This window comes from Lutjanus erythropterus, chromosome 24, assembly GCF_056507025.1.
Source record: "Lutjanus erythropterus isolate fLutEry1 chromosome 24, fLutEry1.hap2, whole genome shotgun sequence".
Classification (NCBI taxonomy): Eukaryota; Metazoa; Chordata; class Actinopteri; order Lutjaniformes; family Lutjanidae; genus Lutjanus; species Lutjanus erythropterus.
Genome location: NC_139340.1, coordinates 12,659,347 through 12,683,243, shown reverse-complemented (window position 1 = coordinate 12,683,243; position 23,897 = coordinate 12,659,347). Strand labels below are relative to the sequence as shown.

Genomic DNA, 23,897 nt, shown 5'->3' with positions numbered 1-23,897 from the left:
TCACTGAGAAATGATGTTATTGTTAAATGTCACACAGCTTTTTATTTCCCCGCGATGACTGCAGCGAGGCTGCCTCTCTGAATGTGTCTCCACTGGCCGGATTATATGGCGCTCGGTTAGGGAGCGTCAATAAAGTTCTGTATCTGGGACTGAATGAGCACATAAAAATAAGATTAATTTAGGGCCTCGGTGTGCGATGCATCAAAACCAAAGTTCATGGCATACATCAGAAAACCCCCGAGAGCCACGAGGATTGTTAAATTCCTCTTCAGTAAAAGTGTAGTGACACTGATTAATTACAACATGAAAAAGGAGACTGCAGATGTTTTTCATGTACAGTAACATCAGTCTCAGACGTGTCATCCCGTCTTCTGGTTAATTGCCCCCAGAGATGAAAAGCTCTAAAGAAAATGTCCATTGTGAACCTATAAATAACACTTGATTGATGTGTTTCTCAACACCAGTTAATGATGATGCCAACGTCAAAAGATTTACAGTGTAAGCTGTGTACACCTCTCTCTTGTGTAAGCATTTAGTTTTCCTGAGCTTCATGTAAATATTCATTAGGGATTTGGAGGATCATTTGGGTTTGCTGCAGGCCATTGTAACTCTCTTACTACCACTGCTGCTGGCTTTGTTTTCAAGTGGTTTATGGCGTCAAATCCATTTATTTTACTGTGAAATTTGCCATCTGAGCTTTGACACAAGGACTAAAAGTACGTGACAGCTAAAAACAACATTTACCTTTATTTTGAGGGTGTGAAAGCCTGTGTATTGCCTTAGTAAACAATAAATTAAGTTGTGAAATGTGTTAAAGGGAATTAAAAAAAACGTATTTTCTATTCAAGAGTAAAACTCTTTTAAGAATATATAGGAATACACATAAACTGAAAGGTCTGATGTGTGATGACAGATGTTCGGTTGTTTATGTTGCTAGCACTTTCAATCAAATCTGATCAAACCACACTCTTACACTCCCGATGCAGCAGATTAGTTGATTTTCTGACTGTTAAAGTCTTAAAAAAATAATATCTACCTTTTAAATTGTTGCTTATTTTGTCAGGACTGATAAATGTTCCAGAAACAAACTCAAAACCAAGTTTTCAGGGGCTTTAAGATCGACGGCTTCTGTACCGTCACGCTGAGTAATTCTATTGACTGGTTGAATTGATTGGGATCTTCAGCGTTTTATTAATGTCAGCATGATGACCAAACCATCAACTCCGGCCTCCCAGGGTCAAGGACCATCTGACACGGACACTATTTGCTCTGTAAATCACAGCGTTTACGGCATGTTTTGGTTAACTACCATTCCAGCATCCTTGCATCATCAGCTCGCTGTTACATGAGGGATACTTCAAAGGCAGCGCATTTCCTCACTTCAACCCAATTAGAAGCACTGACAAACACAACTTTGGCTCTGAGGATTTAAGATCAACAGATCAAGCTTTGGCACAGATTTGTTTGCTACAGAAATTGATTAAATAATCAGCTTGAAAATAGGCCAACGCTTGATATGAACAATATCATCTAAAATGTAACATCGACTTGTCAGCCTGTCATGTATTATTCCCAAAGAAAATTCAGTTTGTGGCCAAACCCAGTGCACAGCTACGCATTACAGTACAGTAAACTTACCTGTGGAAAAGACTACATTTCTGGACACCAACTTGTAATCGACGATGGAGAACTGAGGCAACTCGATCCGCGTCACCCCCGTTACCGCCGACTCGCCTCCCTTCCAGTAGAACTCGATGTCGTCTGTGGTGTAGCCATCTGCACGAGAAGAAACGCACACACATACACCAAGGTGTAACCATCTGTCTAACCATCACTGGAGACCAAGATATGCAGTGTTGCTGATCGTCCAACTGGGCTGTCATTTGGGGAAGATGAAGAAAAAAAAAAAACCTGTTTGAAGTTGTTTCCAAGAACCAGACGTTGCTTTGAAAAGCAAGTCAGTTAATAGGTTCACTCGAGTTCACAAAAATGTCAAAAAAATTCAAAAATAGCTGACATTTTCTCTGTCCTTGGTAGCCCTTACTGTATTTTCTTTCACTTTTTTATTGCTCTGAAACAGAAACTATTGAGGAAAAAATCTGAAAAGATCTTCAGTGCGCATCATTCTTGACTCAACTTAACCCACAAGGACGCCATCAGATAAACCTAATCCATGTTTTTATCCTGCCAGATAGTTGGTGCATCCGGTGTAAATCAGTCCCAGATTAAAAGCCTAAAATAAAAAGCCAGCAGCACTCTGGAGGTGTCTTGAGGGACAGTGTTGACCTTCTCTGCAGTACGGTGAATGATAGTTGCGGAGTTACATTCACAAAACTTAAAATCCCATAAACTTACGACAACAACAATTTGAAACACAAAATCGCAAACTTAAACTCTCAGCTATGCATCGTGGAAAATTACGGCTGCCTCTCAGTACCATCTGCAGCACATGTGAATACTACAAGCAACAATCGCAACATTACACAAACTAAACAAGTTTTTCAGCTGGTGAAAACTCGCATCTGTAGTTTAATATCGCTGCTAGAGCCACAGTTTAGTTTTGCAACTATTTTTCATCAACAACCACATATTTATCTGTTATACTTGAAAAGCCGTTTTCTCCCATCACCCCCCAGCATCATTTCTTAGTAAAGCAGCAAAAACTTTACTGCTGGCAGAAACAATAGTGTCATTTTGCATTATACCGTTTAACTTCTGCCTACACAAAATCTTTGGATGTCGGCCAATATTTTACTCATTATTTTGCTTTACTGCTGCTACATGCTTTGGAGATACTGTTCTCCTGCTATAACTCACTAAGACAGTAGATGCTTCATGGGTTGCAATGAGATCCGGAGATCTACCAAGGACACATGAATGATTTTGGCGTCAAGAAAATGTATGAATGGCTCTGCCACCAATTTGCACTTTATCGATTTTACACACGAAGATCATTTTAGTCGTCACAACACGTAGCACCGAGTCTCTGAAAATAATTGTATAATTTTCTCTGTGGGTTTGGAGGAAGGTGTTTCTGAGAAAATAACCCTCGTGATCATCCAGCATTTTTTGAGCTTTACTGGTATTTAAGACTCAGTATCTCTGCCTGTGCTGCTTTGATTTTGACCATTCTTTCTTCTAAGCTGTCTCTCAAAAGTCTCCAGACTCTCTGGAAGTGCAGTATTACATTTCTCTCATACCCCTTTAAGGTAATCTAAAGAATTCTGCCCTTAATCATAATTGTCACATGAGGGATACCCCATCCTTTGTGTACTTGAAATTTAAAACCGATGCTACAGACCTCAAAAGAAAAAAAAAAAGAACCAGGTCTGATATTGTTTCGCTCAAATCCTAACATTTCACACATGAGACGGTGTTGGTTTTCTTCTTAGCCCGTGCAGCGAGCCTAAAGGCATTAAAGTCTCTCTACTCACAGCTCTCTATCTCCAGAGTGCAGTTCTGTTCGTCCAGGGGATACCTCCTGAGATCCATCATGCACGCTGCCGTTGTAGTTATCCTGAAAAAGAAGACGAGATGGGGGGAAAGGAGAGGACGCAGGAGAGAATATTTAAGATGCTGCATGTGATTTACGCACATCTTGTTGAAAGGAAGATGGATAGGAAGGTAGTGAGGAAGGAAGGGGTCACATCATATTTTCTAAAAACAGCAAAGGAGAGAAGAAGTTACTTAACAAGGAAGCATGAGGGACTGCGGGAATACAATTAGATTAAAGCATTAAGATGATATCTCTTGACGTTGTCTTATCATCCTTAAAGGAAACTAAATGTCCATTTGTCTTTAGACTAAGTTCCTCAGTTGGCTTCATATTACTGCAGACTACTGGCATTGTCATCTTAAGATTAAGGTAAAATGCTGACTGTGTAACTCTATACATAATTATTCTATAGATCACAGACAGGCAGGCAGTCCTCACTCTTGTATTTAAATAAATCAGTTCATGTCCCCTTCAATAAAACCTGGCTACCCTCCATCCAGTGAGTAAGTGAAAATTTGTGCAAATAAAAATCATACCGAGGCAACGCATTTTGGCAGTATTTAGTGCCTGCTCATCCTCAACTGGGTCATGAGGAGGTATCCCTTTGTTTATCAGATGTATGAGCTCAAACGGCTGATAATCAGACAGTTAAAATAAGCAGCAAAGTGAAATGCAAATTCAGAATGATTTAGGCTAAGTCTGCCCTGATTAAAAGCCGGCTGCTTGGCAGTTAGCCACTGGATGTCTTCATTCAGTTAAGACTCAGATGAAGCTGTGGAAACCCATTAGGTGATGTCATTATACGGCTAAAATGACAAGAACACAACATTGGTCTGCAAGATATAGACAGCAGTTTACATGTAGCTTGGATCTCCAACATATGAACAAACTTTGAAGCCCCTCTTCCACTTCACTTTTCCATTTCAAGTGTCACCAAGATACACTAAAAACTGTACATGTTGCAAACTTGTTGATTAATCTGTTAGTTAAATTAATCGGTAACAATTTAGATGATGCCTTAATTTCTCTTCAAATGTGAATATTTGTAAAAAACTATATATATTGCTTTACTTTATCTGATTTTATTCATATTTGATCCTATTTTATCATCTGAATTTAATTAATTATCTGTGTAGAGTGTGTAGCATGAAGGAATGATAATTTGACAATGATGAAGTGGGTAAAGGCAAATAATGGTAATAGTAAAAGAATTATTATATAACAGTAATGCAATAGTAATAAACAGCTAGAACATTATAGTAAGTTCAAAAAATGCATAATTTTACTGTAATGCAGCCTCATCCAACAATATCCAAACTGAAAAACAATATCTGGTCTTGATACTGACATTGATATTGATATTGATATATTGCCCAGCCCTAGTTTTGGCATAGCGTATATATTTCTGTTGTGAAATAAAAATCAACTTATAATGGACGTGTATCATTATTTTCGGCCGCGTTATAGGTTCAATGATTAAGCTATTGAAAAAATAATCATTAGCTGCAGCCCTAATAAACAACAGACATAAAAATACAGTGTGTATGTTGTAGTGCCATGATAGGAATCTGTATTCAGCATGTTACTCAGCCTTACCTGACATACATTTATGTAACAGCTCATATCACAAACACCACGTCACACATCTCCCTCTGCCTTTGATCTCTTGAAAGCATAGAGAGGTCTATAAGTAGCCCACAAGGCTAAGTGCTATGAACTCCACTTGCATAATCAAGCATGGCTGTATGACTGTAAAGTATGAACACTGACAGATACAAACACAAGCATGCAAGCACGCATGCGAACCCAAACACACACTTTCCGCTTTGCACTCTAATAATTCAAAGCATGCATCCATATTCATAGGTCACACTAACTCTTCTGAACCTGCCTGTCGAAAAAGATCAATGGAAATTCAAAACAAGGGCTTTATGAAACAAATATCAAACAACAGCTGTGAGCTTAACATTGCATTAATGCACCTCCTAACCTGTCCGGGCTTCCTTTCATGGGTGATCTCTGACTGCACGCTCCCTCTCTTTAAAAATCAAATGCCGGGGTGCCCTTGAGCATGACGCATAATCCTCTGGCTGCTCGGCGGCCAGCAGCAGCAGCAGAGAACTGCCAAGTTCTCAGCTTGGGCAACCGTAATATGGCTTTTAAACACATAGAATTAACTTGACACTGGGAAACATCTGAGAACGTTTCTGACCCTGAGATTCACTTTGTTGCCTCTTGTGGGGAGTATTGCTCATTTGCATGGCCCAGAAATTGCAAATCACCACCATAACAACATGAATACTGTAAACTCACGTGCTGCAGTGTGCTGGGAAGCACAACATACTGTATTCTTCTAGAACCGAGTTCTCTGCAGCTCTCTTATTGTGAACAAATCCCATTAAAAGACCCCAACCAACAAATATATCGCTCCATCTCTCAGGACTTTCTAGGGCTGCAGCTAGCTAACTTTTTAGTTGGTTTATCATAATAGCCTGCAATTAATTTAGAAGTTTGCAACAACCACTGAAGCATTTTGCGGTGTTTTCTGCTAGCTAACTAGTTGCTATAACTTCTGGGAAAATGTGGGATACATCGGATTTGTCAGAGAGTGAAGACGGAAGTCAGCAAAACTTTAATATTACCTTGTCCAAGAACATAAATCCCATGATCCCACTACTACCTTTTCTCAACGTCGTCATGCTACGTTTTTTGCTTGTGTTTTAATGTGAACGTTCGACCGTGCAAACACAGCCTCCCTCTTTCATTTATTCAACCACCCTCTTGAAAAGGTTGCACTGTGATATTTGTGCATATCCAAAAATCTGTTGTTATCCAACTCTTTCATAATATTTAAAAAGTAGGCGTGTTTCTCTTTCCAACCAGAAGTGTGGGATTTCTGCCTTGCAAACAGTTGGTTTAGTTGTTTTCTTTACGACACACAGATCTGATGGTAAACAGGGAGGTGGTCACATGTCACAAACTTCTGTAAAAACCGTAACTGAGACGCATAATCATACATGCATACATGTGCAAAGAATGCTCCTAATACCTGACAGTGAAAGAACAATAAAAGATCAATAAACTAACCTGATGAAAACAAAAAAGAGAGTTGAGATTTCTGGGTGTGAAAAATAGCAAGAAAATAAACAAGCTAAACATGCAGCACACAACACCTACTCAGCAGCACCACTGAACAAACATATTGACAAAAGACTTGTTTGTTTGCAGCGCAAAGCAGAACCCACCTGAGGCCATAAAGGACGGTCCCATCCGGATGCAGGCGGATCATGCGGTTCTTGACGGTGACTCCGTGGACGAAGGACTTCTTGTCGTTGAGGAAGTAGGTGTCAGGGACCCAGAGCTGGTCGGCCACCCTGTTGTCCAGGGTCAAGTTGAGGGGGATCCCTATGTAGGCTAGACGCTTATCCCTCCAGTACTGCTGGAAGTACATGGTCAACGTGTAGTCCTGTGATACAAACAGAGGAAAAAGATAAGAGTAAGTGACATATTTTATTCTAATTGCTTAAGTTATGCAGAAAGTTTTGCTGCATTGAACACGTTGCTGCAGACAAGCAAACATCACCAGCCATTAAATGTTTGCAGTGCCCGTTCCCCAGTGCTCCTAATATTTATATGACATGACACAGCATCCTACAAGCTGAAATGAGTGTGGGCCAACTGGTTCACAAGCTGCAGCCAAAATCTCAAGTGCCTTTGCCCTTCCTTCTGGAATACAGTAAACCATAAAGTAATGTGCCACTGTACAACAAGCGAGTGGGCGGCCTGACTCATGCACTGGAAAATTTCATAGAAAATTTCACTTAATATCAACAGTGGTGTATTCCCAGTCGAGGCACGGTGATTCACAAAGATTCAGAGTTGAACTGTCATGGCACCCAAAAGCTTTTTAAACATATGTTGGCTTTCATTTACTTCAAATAGGCTCACTCTTGAGATTTACATGTTTTTCTTTCCTTTCAAAATAAATTATTGTCTCTTTATTGCAGTAGCTGTTTATCAATGCAGTTTTGTTATTTCCTCTCCATAGGGGACTCAAATGGAAAACACGTGCTTTAAGTAACACTTTAAACACTATCCTCTGAGGTCAAACCTAATTTGTTAGTCTAATAGGTATTTCCCCATTACCCACAAGCAATCAAAATCAAAACGACTTAATCTCAAAGGCTCCATTGCAGTGTACTGTATAAGAGCTTTGGAGTTCTTTTAACACTTCCTGTAAACACAATCTTAGCTGTTGCTGGTCTTGCTGGTTGTTAAAAACAGGACTCTGTAACTTTGGAAAGCATTAAAAGACCGATTTGCTCAATTAAATTACCTCACAGGGTTTGTTGCTACGGCCTTGGTCTGGTTTGACCAGTAGCTTATGGTGGCTAATGTTAGCAAACTTTATTATTATTTTTCACCAGTGCTACTGTTGCACTGTGTTTTAACATGTAATATTATCCGCATTAGCCGCAAAGTTAAAAGTCATAGGCTCATTTTAAGTTGTTCAAACAACTTAAAGTGAGCCTGTGACCTGTAACCAGTACAAAAGTTGTAGATTACATAGTTTGCAATAACCAGTTGTTGTCTGGTTACAGCTGACCGCTGGTAAAACATATTGCTCATGTTCTCGGGTCACGAGTAATGATTATTTTCATTAATAATAAATCTATCATTGATTTTTAGCCCTGCTAGCGGCTATAGGGATGCCAATATTGTTCTGTCCTGGAAAACTAATGACAGTCATCAACCTCAGCCGTACTTTTATGTGCACTCCTAATTAGCAAATATTAACATGCTAAAGGGCTACACTCAGAAGGGTGGACCTGGTAAATATTAACTGCTAATCAGCATGCTAGTATGCTGATCTTAGCACCAGTACAGCCTCGCAGAGTCTCTAGCATGGACTGTTTGCCTGCCATCGGTCGCTTGTGTCAGATGGCACTGTGCCATCCACTAACTGTGTTTTCAGAGTCCCCGGGAAACGACAACAACTTCCGAGATAGCAACCAACAGGCCGAAAATGGCAGATTAGCACCTCGGTTGCAAACAGTATGAACATAAGCAAGCTAGAAGCTGTTTCCGCGTCATTCGCTACAGTTTAGTCATTTTAATGTCAGGGCTCGCCTCCTCACGTGCAAATATTCCATCCAAACAAATCTGTAAGACGGTTTATAATAATATGAAACAGAAAACACAAGAAACTATGATTAATTACATCTCAGAAAGTAAGATGAGTCATTTGTTGAACAATTAATCTTACAAACGGGCTTCACGACCGAGTTCATCATAGGTTTTTTTCTTGAGTCACTTAAGTGTTTGCAAACATGAACACGATCATGTGAGATTCAGACATTCTGTGTAACAAACTCTCGCCATCTGGCCCCTAAGCTCAGTAAGTATTGGCAAGGAGTGCGTAAAGTCCAGCCATGAGGGTACAATTAGTCCTGTGAAATCAAACATTTCCAGGACGGTTGTGTAAGTTTTAAATTAAAAAGGATGGTGAGCAAGTAAGTGTTTTTGTTTTTGATTCAAGTAGTGTTTGACCAGAGCAGAAGCGGCGGTGGAGATAGAGGACAGAGCCCCTCCCTCCCTCCTTCCACATCACATAATCCACTTACCCAAGCCAACAGTCTCTCTTCTCTATTTCTGTTTTTATCTCAGTCTGTCTGCACCTCTCCCTTCCTCTCTTCCTCTCTCTCGGGGCAATGCCATGATCTCCCCTCTGCCCGCTGTGGTGTTGAAATGAAACCAGCCCGCACCAAGCTGGCACTGGCACCGGCAAACATGTCTGTTGGTGCTGCAGTTTTCAGGTTCACGCCAAACACAAACAAAACTGAAGATTAAAACAGCCTCTGCAATGAGCTCGGCTCCCCCAAAAAAACGTCTGTTACGTAACCGAAATAGTTATTTGTCTTCTTGCTCATGCACTCATCTCAACACTGTTACTAATGCTCAGAAAACACTTGAGGTTTTTGCATTTTCATGAGATAACTAAAGAATAGAGTGAAATGCAATTTCAGGCACTTGACTGCATGTTAATTCTTCGCTCCTTTATTTCTGTTAATACTTCAGACTCAATGAATGTGTTTTCCAGGTTTGGTGAGCAGCACACAGAGATGTGAACAGGGAAGATCTTAGTCAGCACAGGATCCAGATTGGTCACACAGCATGAGAAGGAAAGCGCATTGGCACTGAGCCAGAAACGTACAGTATAGTGGTGGAACCATGGCCCCAAACGATGGAGCCATTCTGGTTATTATCAATTATGTAGGAAGAAATAAACTAATATTAAAAATATTATATAGTTATCAAATAACATACTAAACATTTTGAGCTTCCAGCTTCTAAAATGTGAGGATTTGCTGCTTTTCTCTGTTTTTATACCATTTTCTCTTAAATATCTTTATATTTTTGGACTGCTGATTGGAAAAAATGAGCAATTTCAACATGTCAGCATGGGTTCTGGTCAAACTGTTTAACTGTAATAGATGCAAAACAAAATCAATGCATTCATCAATAGTGAAAATTAGTTGCAGCCCTAGAGGTATGTGTGGCGGACAGTTTCTTTCCTCAACATAACATGATAATATCCAGCTGGTCATTTAACCATTAATGATGAGTACACACATCAGAAGGAGTTAATGGACACCCTGCAGCCCATCAGAATCACATATTCACCCAGACCATGATATAAGTAAGGGATAATGCCTGACGAGGTGTTCATTATCAGGAATTAATGGAAGATGTGGAGGCCGTTAGTTTATATTTTCACATTTTGTGATCAAAATCTAAAATTTTTCATAAGGAATTACTTTCCCTGGGTTCGACTAATACCTGGAACAATCATTTCCATCCAGTAAGGTTCTTATGCAGTGTAAATGTTGTTCCCTACTCCAGTAAATAGGACAAACCTTAAACACCTTTACCCAGCTCATAGAAACTTTTTTGAAATATAATTTGACTGTCTGATTAACAACAAGACTATCTAGCTAGCTATTGATACACCAGGTCTGCAGCTAGCGCTAAAACAAAGTGTTGCTATATATTGTAGGGTAAAAAAAAAAAGGCTTTGTGTCCCTGCTGCTGTGGTTTCTTACTCCAGTGCATTGATTTAGAGTGGTGAACGGACATTTTCGCTGGAACTACTTAGCGGGTGTACATTATCAGGAATTAATGGACACCCTGCAGCCAATCAGAATCAAATATCCATCCAGACTGTGGTCTCAAACGTAATAAACCAGTTTTAAAGGGATAGTTTGTGTTGTTTGAAGTGGGGTTTGACATACTAATCACTATACACAAACCGGTTTGTTTCTGGGGCTGTTGGCAAAATATAATTAAGCTGCTGGCGTAGTCTGTGGTGTAAACTGCACTTAACAGGTCCTTGAAAGTGACACAATATAAACAGAGTGGGAGGAAGCGGCCACAGAGTCCCCCAGCAGGTTAATCAAGCCACAACATAAAAGGGACTAGTTTCTCTCTATCTCTGATTCCATAGGATATCCAGCTCTGGTGGATGAATACATCGTCTCTCAGGTTCATGCGCAATTTGAGAACGTATAAATCTATACCTTCCTCCTACGCAGGTTAATTTGATTCTTTTTGCTAACATCAAACGGGTTGGTTGGAGTTAACCATTTTTGTGTTCCTTTAATAAATGAGAAAATAAATCCTTGTCAGTTGCCAGAATTTGGTGACATGAAGGTTATAAGCATTATCAGTCATAGTCCCATTAAACTGGTCAATGTGGATTGATCACAGCATGTGGTGGAAATTAAATTTGCCGTAAGAATGAGGACTGTAGACTTCTCCTCCATTACCACTGTAACTTTACCCTCCATCAATCCCGTCAAATGACTAATGTCTTTTACGCTGCCTTGTTTTGACCCTTATCGCATCACTCCCCCCCCCCCCTCCTCCTCCTCCTCCTCCTCTCAGCCGTCTCTCCCCGAGTGGTATCATGCTTTAGGTATGCATTTCCATCTCCCTGTCGGAGCATCAGCAGGTGGGCAGCCCGGCGAGTGGCTACGCGGTGCACACGCGCACACACTCCTCGTAAGACATAAATGATTTAAATTAACCATGTAGCCTGTACAAACACGCAGGCCAAGGAATCCTCATCAATTTTTCATGGAGACAATCAAATTGAATTTCAGATGAGGACGAGTGCAGCGCCTTTGCATCACCTGCCCTGGAACTTTTTTCTTTTTTTCCTTTTAGGGAGGTGGGCTCAGATTTTCTATGAACTAGGACTATAGATTATGAATTATTGACAACCCTACCATCTCCCGCAACACACGAATTCCCAGTACACACGCTGCTGTTTGGTTATTAGCATATGTTTTCAGCAGAGATAATGACAGTGACCAGTGGAAATGATTTCCAGCAAAGCCTCAATTATTCAATTAACTCCACTGGATAATCACTTTCATTCAGGGTGTGTGAGAATTCAGATAAGCAGAGTTTTGGCTGTGAACTGACCCATATTCAATTTAATCTTTCTCCCCCTCTCTCTCTGCAGTGCTAGCAAACTGACTGCTATGTCGTGATATCTAGGAAATATCCTGCTAACATTGTTTGTCACATGGCATATGTTCTGTGTCCCGGCATATGCCGCAGCTCGCTCATCACCACACAGTGCAGCACAAAGGGACCGAGCAGTGTTAATAAACTGAATCATTTTCATTACGTCTGACTCAGACACTCAAATAAAGGCGCTAACTTTAACCGCAAAGGGTTCTTCGGCTTGTTCCCGTAGGAGAACCCTTTTTGGTTCGTTTTAGATGCAAAACAGAAAACCCTATATATAATCCAAGGGTTTTTATCTAGAACCCACCCACCTAGTTCTGCTGAGAACACTTCCATGACTTTTATCTAAAACTCACTCAGGGGGTTCTACTGAGAACCCTTTATATTATGGTACAAAGAACCCTTGCTGAAAGAGTTTTCCAAGGATCTCAGCAGTCCCGGAAGAAGTCTTTCTTCCAAAAAGGGTTCTTCACAAACAAATGATTCTCTGAGGATTCTATCCAGAATCTAGCCACCTTCTAAGGGTGCTACAGCAAAACCTTTTATATTCCAAGGATTTTATCTAGAACCCACCAAGGAAGTTCTACCAAGAACCCTTTTTCTATTCCAGTTGTTTTATCTAGAACACACTCAAGGGGTTCTACCGAGAACCCTTTCTGAACTTTGATTCTTTATCGAGGATTTCAAGGATTTTAAGAACTTGCTCCAACTAAGGATTCAAAAACCCTTTTCATCCTTACAAAGAACCTTTGAGGAACCTTTTCTTCAGGAGGACATGGCTCTGGGCAGAACCTCAGCCCTCCAGGCAGAACCCTGTTTGAACCCTAATTTGTAAGAGCGTATCAAAGCCGCTCCGCTCAACCGCAACATGAAAAATAAATGTCTGCAGCTCAAGTTTTCTGCGGCTAACCTCCACATTTTGTGGGCAAGGAGAGAAGAAAAAAAAAACAGATGATATGATATGTAATCACCGTGTACTCCATATGAACCTCGTTCAAGTTGAGCAATTTGAGTCACTTCAATGTAATTTCGGAGCTCTCCCTCGGGATGGCCCTGAGGCGGTATATCACCGCAGTGCGGGGGAATCCCTCAGCGAGATTCTAGCCCCCTCCTTCTGCTGCTATAGAACGGTAAAAATAGCACTGTCCCTTATTGAGAGCAAACATGGCGAGGTGATTGAATTGGGCTTTTTCCTCCAAATGACAGAGCTGGCCTTCAATATATAGGATAATTTGCTCACTGTCTAATTTTTCATGATGTATTGCCTCATAACAAGGGACGGAGGAGGGGAGGGGGGCAACAGTAATTGTACAGATATACCATTTTTCTCATCACAGTGGCTCTCTTCATATAACTGTACACAGTCCTTTTTTATGAGCACTGTTGTGTATCATAGCCTTTCCCCTGAAGATTTAGTTTCAATTCCAAATAATCTTTCTCATGCAAATCTCTTATCTTGTATAAATCGTTGCATTCTTCAATGTAACCTTGTTTTTTTGGACATTATTCAAACAATTTCTGGGTCAGCTGTTACATTTCAGGTCCGGGCAAATGAATGAGAGCGTACAGTGGGATGCTTTTTTTTTTTATTCAGCAGTCCCAAAAGTGTGTCATGTGCTTAAATAACGGATGCGGTTACAGAAGGCAAAGCTCGAGGGGCGAAGCAGGTTTTTGGAGATCTTTTGTGTAGGAGGCGGACAAAGATGAGGTGTGATCTAACCCGAGCCTCAAAAGGAAGAGAACAGGAGATGATTGCGCGATGATTCAAACGGCAAAACGATGTAATGTCTGCATAAAACAAGAAACAGACGAACTTGTGTGACCTCATATTTGTTAGCTTACATAGCACGTACAAACAGGGCAGCACAGAAGGTCATTTTTTTTACATTCAAAACTGAGGCTGTTGAATGAGGCTCCGAATGTCTGTCATATTTTATAACATCAATACCCTGAAAAAAAAAATTAAAATCCTTGAACCAAATCCTCAATTTGAATCGAGTGATTAATGGGATTTATTGAGTAAAACACTTGTATAGCATTTTTCTCTGGCATAAAAGGGCTGGTAGGGCTTAATAAGCACGCCGTGGGTGTATAAAACAACAAAAATTGTGGACAAAGCAGGTGGAAGTACAGTTTTCTACATTTTCTCTAGTTATCCTCAACTCTGATTGAAGTTTGTTAAGCTTCAGTACAGCTCTATGTGTGAATTTCACAATTTTTTTTCTAGGTACAAAATTTCTGAGTTAGTGGTCCGGAGCTGTGAGATGATTCATGAGCAGACCAGTGTGCTTTTCTTCATGGTTGAAAAACCACAACCACTTGACAATTACAATGCCTAGAAGCTTTGACATTCTGTTCGCCATCGTCCTCATGGCTTGCCATTTTACTGAGTTTTTAGGATTTCAGTGGCATATTTTGACACGGCAGCTAATGAAAAGTGCAGCGGTTGTTGGGAAAAGTCCCTCACTCAGACAGCTGCCTCAGGGTCTGTGCAGGTCAGCGCCAGCGTGACCACTTTCCACTGTACCTCACAGTGTAACATCACCTACTGTATGAGAAAATCAAATTTTCGACCGTCTTTTATTTCACTTTATACGGTGCTGCTATGATGACACATCATCGAGAGCCATATCAATTAGTTCTACTTGTTTCAGGTCCCGTAAAGCCACGTCTGACACTGCTAAGTTTGTTACGTTTTTGTTGTCAGATGTCCAACAGCTGAACAAGAAATGGCAAATTAGGAGCGTTTTGTTCTGCTTATTACAGAGTTTCACAAAGCTGCACCTTCTCATAAACAGGTGGTCTTTATCAGGCTGAAAGCAGCGAATTCCAGTAACTTTTTACAGTTAAGAGAGTGGAAATGCAGAAGTGAGATTTGGGATAAGGATAAAAAAATGTTCTTGCATGAGACCCCAGATCTTTAAGGCAAGTCTTGACAGTGTCTCTCAACATGGAATAAGTTTAAAGTATCCTCTAAACCAGTGTTTCCTAAACACTTTGTCTTGTGATCCCTCTCACATGTTGCATGCCTTTATACCCGAACAGTTTTTCAATGTCTGAAGAAGAAGCAAAGATTAGAAAAAAAGCTTTTTCCTTTAGTTTTTTTTTCCTGTTAATGATCCTATAACCCTTCAGATTTATCGTCCGATCCCTTTGCAGGGTCCTGACCCCAGGGTTGCTGATGCATAGCAAGCCTATGATGCTCCTGAACGTTGCTCTAACCACATTTCCTGTCATCTCTCTACTAATGACTATGTAATAAAGAAAAATGTAGCACTGATCATATGATAATCAGCATCAAGGCTCGATTTCTCCTCCTCAGGCATGTAGTGTTCTTCCACTTTATCTCTGCAGGGGTCTTTCCTCTCCTCTTGAAAGCTCATATATCTGCTGCATCCATTCCAGTAAGTAGAATCTGACTGTTGACTGATGACCTTTTCAATAACCCCATCATAAATCCAGTTCATAGTTTACCTGCCCCTTTTTATTTGCTACAGCGTAACGGCTGCCTGAATGGCACCGAGAAAGGAAATGAGGCCGGCGCCTGTCAATTTTAGATTCCCCAGACCAATAAACTCACTGTCTTAAAGGTGTATGCATTATCATGGAGGGACTGTAGAGATAGAACCGGTAGAACGGGCATTCCCCCCTCAATTCATGCGCCCTTTCAGTGCAAACCAGGAAGTGCCCGCTCTGTCTATTCTAAATCTTAGCGATCATCACTTCATCCTACAGCGCGCTCTCTCCTGAGGCCAATTACATTCCATCAGGCAGGAAGCCGGATGCCGGATAAAAGACATGGGGGTATATTAAGCCACACTCAGTGCACAGAGCACAGAGAAAAGATATGCTCTTTTTGCATAGCTGGAAGACCTATATAAGATAATTAGGGTGACATAGTTTGTGCATCGGCAGTGTCTGATTCCAAGATTCATTCTCTGCAGGAGAGTGTACTGTATGTGTACCTTAGTCATTGTGGCACACCCAGGGTCAGACCAGGTTGTGTTTTTAAGACTTAATCAACCTTAAAGGGATAGTCTGGATTATTTTAAGTGGGGTTAGGTGGAGCAGAGAGGAGCACCAGCACAGAAGCTGAAACTGCTGGAAAAGCGATGAACTGCTGTGGACAGGGTCAACCATTTAAAAAAGGTCCATCTTAAAAAAAATCAATGTCAGTTTAAGTGTACGCTATATTTAGAATACTTTCACTGCTTTACCTTTCTGTCAGACAGCCTTTCAGACACAAAACTGCTGTAATATAAGCCAAATATCTCCATACCAAGCAAGCTCCACAGCTCTCACCATGCAGTTTGGGACCCCCAAGAGTGTCATTTGTGATTTTGCCAGTAGAGTCTGGTTGCTTTGGACAGAGCGATATTTGGATATCAAGCCTGTCTGACGGGAAGGTAAAATGGCTAAACTTAAACTGATATAATACACTGTAATACACTGACTGTCGATAAATATCTCATAGAATCCTGCTTCAAATAATTCAAACTGTTCCTTTAACATCTAATAAAGTCATCCTGATGTCATTAAAGAGAAATCTAGATGCGTACATACATCGAAAAAACCTGAGAAATGCAACACAAAGGGGAGCTACTTTATGGGCTTGTGTTACTGCTGCACTTGTGTGTTTTCTGAAACAAAAAAAAAATCCAAAAAACAAACCCGGCAGCAGGAACATTTGGAGAAAGAGAGATCTTTTCACCTCTCCATAATGACAGATTTTTTTTTTCTTTCTGACACCCACACGCAGCCGTGGGTGTACAGATGACTAGCTTGTTCAGCCTGTTACTGCAACTACATTCACACTGTGCAAACTCTGACCAGCTCCCTGTGTGAGGAGCTCTACCTTCATCGTGCCGTAATTGAATTTCCTAAAATTATGATGACTTTCACGAGGCACAGATAATGGGTCGGGATAAAGGCTTGGATGGCTCTTATACTGCAGAGAATCATACCTGTTTGTCCATTTCTGCAAGAGAGGGTCATAGTAATGAAAACACACCTACACATGCTGCCCTTATTTTCATTTAAACTTTCTTAATAACAGGATTTCAAAACATTTAAATGCATACAACATTATGCTGTGGTGAATTCAGATTCCAAACCTTCCATTAAACCAATTGTTGATATCAAAAAAGCTTTTAAACCCCCCCCTCCCCTTGAGTAGAATTGCAAAACAGCACTAACAAGTGACACTTCTTTTGTCAGAGTGATCCATTCCTAAGTAGTTTCCAAGTAAGCACTGCCTCAGCACACACATAATCTATTTTGCCTTGCTCTGATCTTGTCCTAGTGTGTGTTTCTCATCAGCCGAGGCCCCCGGCACGCCACAAACAAACCTCAGAGGTAATTAGTGCGCCTTTCTCAGACGCTTTAGCATCTGCTAGTGCAGGAGCTCGGCGAAGCCGTCGGAGAGGCCGACTTAGACGACCTGCCCCTGACAGGTGGATTCTCGGACGAGCCAGATGCCATATTCACTTGCCGTCTTTGCGAGCTCGCGGGGTATTTTGATCAGCTACCACCTCCTCCTCTCTCTGCCCCCCCCCACCCTTTCCTTGGATTTCTCACATCTTCAGTCCCTCACACTCTCTGCTCTTTTCTGTTTCGCTCGGTCACTCAATAAATCTTTAGATCTTATAGTTCTCCTCTCCCTTTTATGTCTCAGGTTGATTGCCTGAGTGTTATGTCCAGTAAAATTTCAAGGGCTAAAAAGCCGCTGCAAAGACCACCTTCAGCTCTGGCAAATAAACTCCTGCTGCACATCAAATAAAGAGTGGAGGTATAGCAAACAACAAACACAGGTCCACTTTGAACTTAATCATCAATGTTAAGATTAAGGGACTGTACACAAATTATTGGTGAGGGGAGTCTTACTTATTAATCTAAAGCTTAATATATTCCACTGATTTTACACATCAAAGTCTGTTTACGTTGGGGAGTACGACTGCATATGTGAAAAAAGTTGTATCAAGCCTTTTTAGCCTCTAGAGAAAAATCTGATCAGTTGCCTCAAGTCATGTCAGTGAGTCAGTGTCAGGTGGGTCTGAATACTACAAGTTGAAAAATGAAAAAAGTCTGGGGGTGTGGAGTTTGAAAGAAGTGAGCTGTGCAGAGCTCTGCCCACTCAACTCTGCTTGAGGCTACGTTAGCCGCTACTAGCATAACACACCCGAATCTCTGACTAAACTGTCAGTAGTCAAGTTGCGCTGATTGATTTGATGTTGAAAAGTTGTACTTTAATGACACACATGCTTAAAGGCACTTCAGATGTTGTTGTTTGTGCTCTACTGAAGCTTTGACACCAAGATTTATATTAGTTATGGATTATCTTGATTACTTGATTACGTGGCCCTGAAAAAGAGACATGCCCCAAGGCCCCTCTGGGCTCTCCCAAAAATGGCAGCCTACCATTCAGTAACTCAAAAGAAAAAAACACACAATCCTCCCCATTTTTTACCTCCTTCCCACCAATAATTTGTGGACTGTCCCTAATATAGGTCCCTAATGTTGTACCATACACTTTCGACCTGCATAGACTAAGCATCTGCAGATGTTTTTAAGCCTACACAGAAACATACAAGTTATGGCTAAAGGTAAAATGTGTGTTGAAACAGCATTATAATAAAGTGCTTTAGTGCTGTAGAGATGCCTTGACCTACAATTCTTGTTCTCCAGATGTAAGAAAACATGATTGTTTGGTATAAACCCCAACAAATGGCACTAATTTTAACTTCTTTTTTTGTAAACCTGAAAATTGTGATGCAAAAATGATCATTCCCATTCAATCGCAATTGCAATATCTGTCAAAAGAATTGCAATATGATTTTTGCAGCAGCACTAGTTTAATGCAGGGATTACAAAGGCACATTCACATGCCTGCATGCACATCTATTACCTTGTGGTGCCTGTGACAGCATCCTATTGACTCACATTCATTTGCCAACCCTTCACCTCAACCTTCAACCCCACATTCGATGCCTAACCTTGGCCCTTTTGCACTGATTTATCTGCTGCTTTGTTAACATCTAATGTCTTTGCCCTTATCATTACAGCTCACTGATCCTTTTCTTTGCCTGGTCCTCAGGTGCTTCAGTTTTGTCTTTGTTTTGTACAATGGTAAGAAGATTTTGGATCTTGCAAAACCCACACTAAAGCCGCAGGACAGGGACCTCGACTCATAAACTGCACAAACCTCCAGCACTCTACATGCCTGTTCTGCTTTCCTCTTTGCATGGGAGAGAATGTCACATCAAGCTTAGTATTTTGGCAGTATTGTCTTGCAAATCTGTGCTCCTTGTAGAACACACTGAACAGGATCCAGGCCTCATTTCAGCACAGCCAGCAGTATTTGTCTCAATAAACCCTCAACTTTTAAAACTAGTCTTGCAATTACGCCTGTGGGTCAATCCGCTAGGCTGGTGAAGTGGATTTAGTAGCTGAAGTTTTATTGAAATTAAGGCAGGATGGAGCCAAAAACTTGAAAATAGTCTTTTTTTTTTTCACAATAGAAACTGAGAGCACAGCATTTATCGGGGCTGTGCTGTTTAGTGTTGCTTCATGGATAAAGCATGGCACTGTCACTGTCAGAACAAAAGCACTCATTATCCAATTCCTGCTGGATAAATCCCCCCATGCTAGAACTGCAGACGGTCCCAGCATTGGATGAAAGGCATGCACCAAATGTCAAATGCTGGTGCAAAAATAACAAACAGCTTGACCGGTCTTGTTTTGGCTGCGACACGGGATAACAGCCAGGAATTGTCCCTCTAACAAGCATGCACGCACATGTGCAGTCCCAGAGCGCATGGGTGGCGATTAGAAATGGACCTAATTAATTATCAGTTTAAGTATGATCTCAGCTGGCTGTCTGATTCCCTCGTTGATCAGCTGCCTCTCTGTGCTCCGTGGAGAATAGCCTAGTTGGCTTGCTAGTTAATGTTAGCATCTGCACGGTTGGCAGACAAAGCTCATAGCATGGATCATAAAGCCTCGGCTAAAACAACACAGTTTATTCATTATTTCAAACTTATGTAGGATATGGCTTTAGTTTAATCTTTTTCCATGCAAACCAAGAGCAGCCAGTGTCTCCTCATGTGATTTTCCTGGGATTTTATTTGAATTTAACAGATGGAATGTGTGTGAGAATTCACAACAGAGATTTCCAGTTCCAAACCGATGTAACTTTGGTAAACTCTATTCCTAGAGATTCTGTTTATTTACAACTAATTTGTAGGGTTGGGTAAAGAAATCTGATGCTGTGACAAAATAGAGAAAACATAACCAGTCTAAAGTGGCTGAATTTCACTCGAAAAAATTCAACACCAGGCGGGACGTGCACCAAACCAATAAGCATCTAGTAACTACTAATTGATTAACTCTTTGGTCTATAAAATATAGGCTACTGTGTAACTTTATTTAAGCAAGAGAGGTCATCGCCGAGATAAGAGATCTCGAGGCACTCCATTCGACTTGCTTTTGGTACTTCTCCTTCATTTTTCCATTGCAGATGGATGCACTCTCTTTCATGCACAGAGCTAGAGCTGCAGCAGTTATTCAATTAATTGGTTAGCTGTCAACTATTAGATTAATCGCCAGCTATTCTGATAATGGATTCATTCTTTTGAGTCATTTTTTAAAGAAGAAGTATTCAAATTCAGCCGTGGACAAAACAAAGCTCAAAACCTATTTAAAAATGCCAGGTTCATGCTTCAAATCATCATCATAGACAAAAAAAGAGCAACTCCTCAATGTAATGTTTGATAGTTTTGCTTGAAAAATTTCATGTTTACTTTACTTGACATTTTCCCTCACCTTAACCAAAGTGCTTTTGTTCCCTATGAATTGCTTGTGCTTGAAAAAGGCAACACTGCCTTCCCTGGAAAAAAAAAAAAACATTGCCCTGAAATATAACCCAGGCAGCAATTGCTCTTCCCGCGAAACAAGTTAGTCGTATTAAATGTAATTCCTAGCTGACAGAGATGCTTTTGGGGTGTTTTGAAATATCAAAAGACAGGGAACTCCTGTTTCAACCCAAAGAACAGAGTGGAAAGTCAAATCCAGGAGTCACATGGTGAAGAAACCCGTGAGCCATTAGTATTGATCAACACCCACATACACAAACCCCAGATAAATAATGATCATTTACTCGTACAGTGCAGTAAAAATCCAGCCTTTTTCCTCTTTAGTGGATTTGGTCAATAAGGAACAGACATTATAAGTGTGAAATGATGCTCTGTAGACTGATGGTGTACACACACAGAGGTCGAAGTGTAAACTGCTGCACCTCTGACTGACCTGAATTTGACTCCTCATGACCATCGCAGTGCTTTAGTAACTGTATTGTTGTAAAAGCACATGGGCTCAGCAGCCATCATCTCTAATAAGAGTCATAATGGTAACACCTCCACAGCCAATGGCCCATTCAACATGTCAGAGCAGAGGTGTTGGTCTGGAATCACTGATTGTGGCTTGTGGGTCTGAAAAGCCTGGATCCAAACCAATTATGAACAACCCCCGCCCCCGAACAGGTCATTCAATCTGCTGTTAAAGTCTTAAAAATCTGATTTCTCCGCAAAAGAATTGAAAATGTGGCCAATGGGGCGCTCGTTCCTCCGATGCAATTTTGGGTCATCGTCTGCTGATATTTTAAGAAACAATAGCCTGAAGTTACTCTCCTGCATGTGGGTACACGTGTCAACACAGGGCCAAACAGCATCCAGCACACAAATTAGCAAATCCAATCAGGGTTCCCTGATAGCTGTCTGCTCAGAGGGCCTCCTGGGAAGGCGCTCCTGAAACACTCTTAACTGTGGTGCGAGAGGTTAACAAGCAGAGCAGAGCGAGCGCTAAAGGTTTGTTCTGGCTGTCGATTGCAGGGGATTTAAATGGAGAGCGGAGAGTCCAGCGTTATCAGAGCATGTTTTCCTTACTCTTATGTACTGCATATGCATTGTGTGTGGATGGTATTGATTTTAAAACCACTGTTGCAGCTGTAATCTCTCACTTAAGTGAGTCGATGCCGTTGTCTGAGGATCAGCATTGTTGAAAACAGGAGCAGGAAGCTGTGATGTGTTTATTTTTCATTCCCAGTCCTTGATTTGTTAATTTTTAATAGGGTGGATGGCCCAAAGGGAGCAGACTTTCAGGTTGAGACCCAAATAGGAATTTAGAATCCTCCAAACTTACAAAATTACATTATGAATTGCCACAATATCGACATTTGAGCACAACAAACAATGAAGTTAAAATGTAGTTATTGCAATATAGAAGCATGTCACAGCAGTACTCAGATTTGCTGTGTTTAATATTAAGTGGAATCGAGAGCAGATAAAAACATCCTAAAATGTGAGGGCTGGTAATGGGCACTCATTTCCTTTTAAGGTGCCTTCACTTGCCTGCCAACTGACCCTTCCTAAGTCCCGCCCCTTTTGCTCTGTGCAACAGTTGCACAAACTATGTACCACTGTCAACTTTCTCCTCTTCCTATAAAAGCAACATGTAGGTTCACATCTTATTTAACTAGCTCGTGAATGTTAGCAAAATGCTTGCTAACTAGCTAGCTCATAATTGATGTAGATTAGCTAATTAGTTGCAGTGCATTTTGCTAGCTTGTAGCTTTTCAAGGTCCCCTTGCAGCATCTTTTAACCACTTGATTTCCAACATAAACAAGTTGAGCATGTAGAATATTTAAACGTAGAAAACAGGAGAGGAGAAGTTTGACTTAGCTACCAACTGCTAAACTGTCATTGGAGCACAGAGCAAAAAGGGGCGGGATGGTCAACTGGCAACCCAGCAAAATCTGGTCCATGACCCATTTTAAGTCCCTAAGTTTGGGGAACGCTGCTCTAGAGTAGTAGAGTTGCAAAGAATTGAGTATTTAGGATATAAAGTTTAGAGATTAATAAAGATCCAAGACAAAACTGACAAAATGATTCGACTGAGAGAAAAAGCTGCAGTTAGAGAACATGTGCCACTTCAGCACCATGGACAGCACCATGAACTTATCAGTACAGAGCACAGTTAGACTGCTGATATTTCAGAGCTGTGGTCGGGGGCCATTGATATCAACTTGCATAAACCTCAGTCAGAAAAAGGATCAGTGAGTCAGACAGACCAGACTAACATATTCTGCCCTCGCACTCTCTCTGCTACTATGGGATGGAGAGGCTGGATGGCAGGTTAACAAGGGATATGCATTTTGGACGTTTTGTTAACAAGTGGATGCCATCCCCTGCCTCATCCCCCTTTAAATCGCCTACTGTTTGCGCCCTTAAGCTGAGCATTGTGTGCATGTAAGGTAACACTGCCAGTACAGTGTGAGGGATCAAGATGTTTTACTGCTTACAGGAAACCCAGCCCATCCATCTCAGCATCACATAATGGCCTGGAAGGAAAAAACTGGATTTACATCAGCACTTCCTACTACTACAGCAAGTAAGGCTGATAGGAAATCATCAAGTATGAGTGCCAGGACTGCTGCACGCATTATGCAGTCGAGTAAACCCAGAGAAACAGGCTTTATTTATGTGATGTAAATCCACTCACCATGTTGACTTCTGACACCATGTCTATGCTCGCCACGTCTATGCTCATCCCGACTGCAACAGGGGCCCCTGGAAGAGGTTAAACAGCAGAATATGGATATAGGCCTACACCTCTACACCTGACCACAACACTGTGAATGGCGCCAAAAATAAAGCTGGCTGCCTCCGGCGTGAAGGGAAGATAATGGAGGTAAACACGGCGGCGCATACCTCCAAAGTCCGGCCTCAGTCGGATATCATATCCCTTCAGTAGTTTATCCACCGTCTCCTTCACGAAAGACATGTTGCCCGGTTCATTGACGCTGGAATGAGA

The 23,897-nt window shown here is 41.1% G+C and overlaps 1 protein-coding gene across 4 annotated transcripts in view; it reads right to left on the bottom strand.

Annotated features, from left to right (window-relative positions):
• The window catches only part of LOC146304810 (gamma-aminobutyric acid receptor subunit beta-3-like), a 71,698-nt gene that overhangs the window by 18,569 nt on the left and 29,232 nt on the right, over window positions 1-23,897 (bottom strand). For all 4 annotated transcript variants that reach the window (XM_084713703.1, XM_084713704.1, XM_084713705.1 and 1 more), the window contains 5 exons: window positions 23,795-23,886; window positions 23,586-23,653; window positions 6,742-6,962; window positions 3,435-3,517; window positions 1,639-1,776 (listed from right to left, as the gene is read on the bottom strand). In XM_084713703.1, coding sequence (XP_084569829.1) covers window positions 1,639-1,776; window positions 3,435-3,517; window positions 6,742-6,962; window positions 23,586-23,653; window positions 23,795-23,886 — 602 coding nt within the window. The remainder of the gene's footprint in view (window positions 1-1,638; window positions 1,777-3,434; window positions 3,518-6,741; window positions 6,963-23,585; window positions 23,654-23,794; window positions 23,887-23,897) is intronic.